This window comes from Triticum dicoccoides, chromosome 3A (assembly GCF_002162155.2).
Source record: "Triticum dicoccoides isolate Atlit2015 ecotype Zavitan chromosome 3A, WEW_v2.0, whole genome shotgun sequence".
Lineage (NCBI taxonomy): Eukaryota > Viridiplantae > Streptophyta > Magnoliopsida > Poales > Poaceae > Triticum > Triticum dicoccoides.
This window is the reverse complement of record NC_041384.1, coordinates 24,588,056-24,593,173: the sequence shown is the minus strand read 5'-3', so window position 1 is coordinate 24,593,173 and position 5,118 is coordinate 24,588,056. Positions and strand designations below refer to the sequence as shown.

The window sequence follows — 5,118 nt, the reverse complement described above, 5'->3', positions numbered from 1 at the left end:
ACATGTGTGCTTCCATTCCTCTAAGAACATATCCTCCTGCTTAAAACATTGTACGAAAAAAACCAACTTTGGTTGCTAAAAAGGTACTCCCTCCGTTCCAAAATATAGCGCGCCCACGCTTTTCGAGGTTCAACTTTGACCATAAATTTAACCCACGAGACCGACTGCGGCGGGATCAAAAATTATATAATTAAAAACTTTTTTTGAATACGAATTAATTGGTATAATTTTTTCGCCCGCCGCAGTCGTTCTTGTTGATTAAATTAATGGTCAAAGTTGAAGCACGGAAACCGAGGACGCGCTATATTTTGGAACGGAGGGAGTATTATGAAATTATAATATAAAAAAGACCGTTATATTTAATAAACAGATTTTGATGAGCACATCAACACTTGAGAAAGGCACTGTCTACGTTGCATAATAATAAGAAAAAAACGTGGCAACATGTTATATTTACTGTAGGCAAACAACCCTTCTTTGAAACACTAGACAAAAACAAACTGAAAAAATTACCTATGGAACATTACATTAAAATCCCACCGAAAAATTCGAAATTTTCTTTGCTATAGACAACAATCATAAAATCGTAACCATCGCCGCCTCCCCACGCCCCTCTACAAAATCCAACTTTCGTTTCACACAATCGACTAAATCACAGTATATAAACTTTCACAAAAAGCGTTTTGAAGAGCAACAAGCTTAAAACCTGCCACGTGCAATGGCCCATGAAAAACATTTCGCTTACATTGGGCATACAATTTCCATTTAGTGTTGGTCAAGACGGTAAAATATTTGTTCGCATCCTTAAAACCTAAAAAACACATAAACGAAAATCACAACAGTACTACTTAACACCTGGTCCAGCATACATGGCATACATACATACACGGGACATGATTTTCAGCATGTCCTTTATTTGACACACTCATCTAACCACATTCATCAGTCAGTGCTAGTTGCTGAAAAAACAAGTTCCAATAGCACATTCACCCCTTTCATTCACATCGCTCCTCAGGTTCATCAAACGCAGCGCGCAGGAGATCATCAGCCATGATCATCGCGTAAACGGAAGACCTCATAAGCAACCAATTTCCTAAAACTTGCAATATTATTCTGCATATTTGACAGCCAACCACATATTGAACTCCCCCGTGCTACATATTCACAATGAAATCATTTATAATTATAGATGGAAATAGAATCCAACAGAATGAATTACCTTCGTAAGTGCACACATCATCTTCTCCCCACTATAATTCCTAATAGCATGGATCATGCATATTCCAGACTCATCCCTGAAAAAATCAAAAAGGATAAATGACATTCACAACTGCATTCCTTTGCCTTCATACATTGATCCTCAAATTCAGCAACATACCTTGTGAAAAAGTCATCAGTAATCTTCGGGAACATCCGCTTCCAACTTTGAGAAGCGCAATGCCATTTTGCAAAGTATTCATTCAAGCAGCCAAATAACGCAGCATGAATTTGTGAGACTGCCACTTCATGCATTAAGTGACGCTGCTCTAAACCCACAGCTTGCTGACACATAGGGTCGAGGACATGAATATCCTTCCTCATCATGTCCCACATATACGCCGCCCACCCTTGATCCAACACAGCAGTACGAAAAACTGCACCATTTGATATATATTAAATCAGATAGTGATTGTAAAAACTTTCATAAAAAAAGGTTCCCCCATACACACGTGCTTACCATCCTACACGCCGTTATATCATGATTAGCATGTGTAAATACCCCCTGTACAGCTTTCACATGCAAGACTTTCCCCCCGGCAAGAGCATGCGTCTGTTGTGCGGAAAAACTCAGTGTTTCACATTACAAATGTACATTGCTAAAGTGTATGAGCCTAAAAACAACATAATTATATGTAGTAAAATATGGCCGCATCGAAAAATCTGGTCCAAGAACTTCCCTCCACAACATGTAGGTACTTGCTCCTCCATCCCCAGTGTCAATTTGGTAAAAACGCCGCAAAAGAAGGGTAGCAACCTCATGGTCAAGAGCTTCTGATCCAAGTATCTGCTGCTGAATACATACAACATTTACCCTCAAGAGCCTTGGCGATGTATGCAGCAACCAAACACTAAAATGTTATGAAAAAAATGTCAGTAAAATAACAAATCCCGACAACTTAAGCTTGTTAATATACGGTGCACAACTTCTAACAAACAATTGCAAAAATAACAGTCGCTAGAATACCTATTCAAATCAAGGTCTTTCTGACCACCGATCCATGCATTGAACTTGTCTATCAACGGGATTGAAGCAGGTTGCGGGACACATCCCCGTGACCATGGATCATTGTAAAAGCTTGCCGACATGACATACCTACGCCTGGGTAATTTAGACTCAGTTGAGTGAAAATAAACAAATTTTGCCTCCTTTGTATCTGTATCATATAGAGATTGAACCATTTCAGCAATAGTCTGTGCATAGACTACAATTCGGTCTTCAAACATCTTCCCCCGATCATCTGGTTTTCTCTCTATCACAGGATTGTTGTAGACAGGCACATCATCTTCCGTCCGCGACTGGCCCTGCCCTGATTCTGCGAAAATGTAGGAAATTGCACATACATATGTTAAGCTCATGCACCCTCCATACTTCTCATGCATAATTACAAACAAAAAAATTGTACCAGCTTTGTTTTTGTTTCGTTCAACACAAATCCTTTTCATTCTTTGATAATCTTTGTCAACCTTTGACTTTGCATGCACTGAAACAGAAAAACAAAGCAGCATAATAACATTTGGCATAACATACAGTGCACCAAACCCATAAAAAAATGAATCTCATAGTCAATGACACTGTTAGACAATACCTTCGTCACAACCCATATCAAGCCGACGGCCTACTTCGAAAACTCGCCTACTAGAATTACCATCCACATCTGTGTACATGCACATAACAGAGAAAGATCACATAAGTTCAGAAGGCACATATGCAACAAAAAAAAGCTTGGGCACATTTATGACGTTAAATCATAAGTAGCACTATGTAAAAACACATGAACATTACAGACCAGTATCCTGAAGACTAATACACTTGGACAATCCTTGATTCGAACAACACCTGCAGCGGTCCTTCACAAGTTCGACCATTTTCTCCGCAAAGCAAAACATATCACACTGCAGTTGGTTCCTCAACAATGTCGCGGTGAGCGTGCACTTGGCATTGTGCTGCTTCAACATGAGACTCAGCTCCTGCAGGGCCTATTGCACATAGCCATCCTGATAAGTTACTGTCTCAAAAACATGAAAATGCAAAAAATAAATAAATTTCATAAACCAACCGGATCATCTTTTGAAATCTGTCGAAGATGCTTGCTGAATTCACTTGGGCCAATTGACCTATTAGCAGACATAGGATCCCCAAAAAAGTTGAATGCCCCTGTCTTTGCATCTAAACAAACCTTTGATGTCTGACATTTGGGTGTGACAGACATCCTTGATGATGGTTGTTTGGACGAAGATGGAAGTGACATACCGTCCGTCCACATTGCGCTCGTCACACTTACACGCACATAGCATACAGAATCTGGTGCGCGAATCTGAAAAATCAAGACAAAAATTCAGTGAATATAAAAAGGCTTATGCATACTACTAAGCTGCAGCAAACCCAAAAAAATGTTGTGTGACTTACTGCTCCAGGGATGTATGTTATGCTCCCTCGCTGCTTGCAGCGCGCCATCGTAATCATCTGCCGAAGCATTTTGTAGTCAAAACTCTGAATTCTCGGAAATACAGAGTGTATCATGTTGAAAATCCCAAGATCAATGTTGTCCAGCAAGAAAATCTGCTCCAACAACAAATAAAACGGTTATTTCCAAAATAATAGTAATAAAATGTAATATTTTAAATGAAGCTCTCCATATGACATACCTGGAAGAACAAATGGCATCCAGAAAGATGAACCACCTGCGCCTTGTTGTGATATTCCCTCTGCAACTTCATCACAGCTGCCATGAGATTATCAACAGCATACTCGCACCAATTAAATTGAGAAATCAGCTCAGGATTGGCGAGAGCCCCCCAAAAATCAATGGTCATGTGCTCATACTTTGTGCCCGGGGACAAGACATAACCCATCACAAATATAACAAATGAAATCTGGAAACAGTCCTTCTCAATCTTGCTTGATTCATCTGATATATCCCTACTAAGAAAATCTTCTGCCATCTTGAGATTCTGAGCAGGAGATGCATCCATCCCAATTGTCTGCTTCATGAACTCTACTGCTGCACTCTTTATTTCGCCATCCCTTCCACGAACAGCGCGGTTGCTGCACGGAATGCCAAATACTTTGTGAAAATCCTCTGGCACAAAAGGAATCACCCTATGTTCATCAACAACTATTGCACGCACCTTCACCTTCACCTTCCGCATAATCCACGCACTCATCCTTAGATCCATCTTCCCCAACAGTGGGAGTTTAAGCATACCCTCAAAACCAATCTCAGACACAAGCCATCTTTTGTACTCATCGAATTTTGTGATGACCTCGACGACATGCTTAACTGACAGCCGCGAGGTCAGCCCTGTCTGATCCTCCACATCATCTCCTGACCTCTCAACAACATCAACTGTAACCCCTATTTGCTCATGCCTTCCCCCTCCCCACCCTTGGTTTTCGTCCTCTTCCTCCATCTATTAATCAACAAAAAACATTACCATCCTATGAATCTGACCTCCACAAAGAATAAAAACCTCAGATCTAGCTATACAAGTGCGATAACAAACAGAATCAAAACAAACAACTGACATACCCGCCAAGCTCGCGTACACGCCTGCTAACCAAAACTGCAGATCCAAGCGTTGATACAGCCAGTTGAGGTCTCTTCTGGATCGAACTATTTAGCCCAGCTCTTGACGGACGATGAAAATGGAGAATCCCCCTCCCCCCTCGATGAGAGAGAGCAACCTTCACTATTTACAACTGGAAGTGAGCATTCATTACGCCTAGGTGTTGGGTATGGGGCTGGTGAGAAAAGAAAAGCGGCGGCCCACCTGGTTGGTGAGTAACATCACCTTCTCAGACTTCCCACTGTGTGGTGCGCTCTAATTCAGATACGACAACGCAAGCTGGGATGCCCC

General features: G+C 41.1%; 1 protein-coding gene across 9 annotated transcripts in view; it reads right to left on the bottom strand.

Moving 5' to 3' along the window:
* LOC119266810 overlaps positions 1–5,027 on the bottom strand; it is a 10,826-nt gene extending 5,799 nt beyond the window's left edge. For 6 of the 9 annotated variants that reach the window (XR_005132145.1, XR_005132144.1, XR_005132148.1 and 3 more), the window contains exons 1-11: positions 4,791–5,027; positions 3,907–4,671; positions 3,668–3,820; positions 3,318–3,575; positions 3,048–3,237; positions 2,847–2,915; positions 2,664–2,741; positions 2,225–2,573; positions 1,718–2,108; positions 1,379–1,634; positions 1,220–1,295 (exon numbers count right to left, since the gene is read on the bottom strand). Coding sequence is in view for 1 of the 9 variants with exons in the window: in XM_037548087.1 (XP_037403984.1) it covers positions 2,354–2,359; positions 2,437–2,573; positions 2,664–2,741; positions 2,847–2,915; positions 3,048–3,237; positions 3,318–3,575; positions 3,668–3,820; positions 3,907–4,671 (1,656 nt within the window). In the remaining 8 variants the exon portion in view is untranslated. Of the gene's footprint in view, positions 1–714; positions 1,114–1,219; positions 1,296–1,378; positions 1,635–1,717; positions 2,109–2,224; positions 2,574–2,663; positions 2,742–2,846; positions 2,916–3,047; positions 3,238–3,317; positions 3,576–3,667; positions 3,821–3,906; positions 4,672–4,790 lie in introns of those variants that run through there. The other 3 variants (XR_005132149.1, XR_005132150.1, XM_037548087.1) reach the window with 3 other exon arrangements.
* Positions 5,028–5,118: the final 91 nt, after the last annotated feature.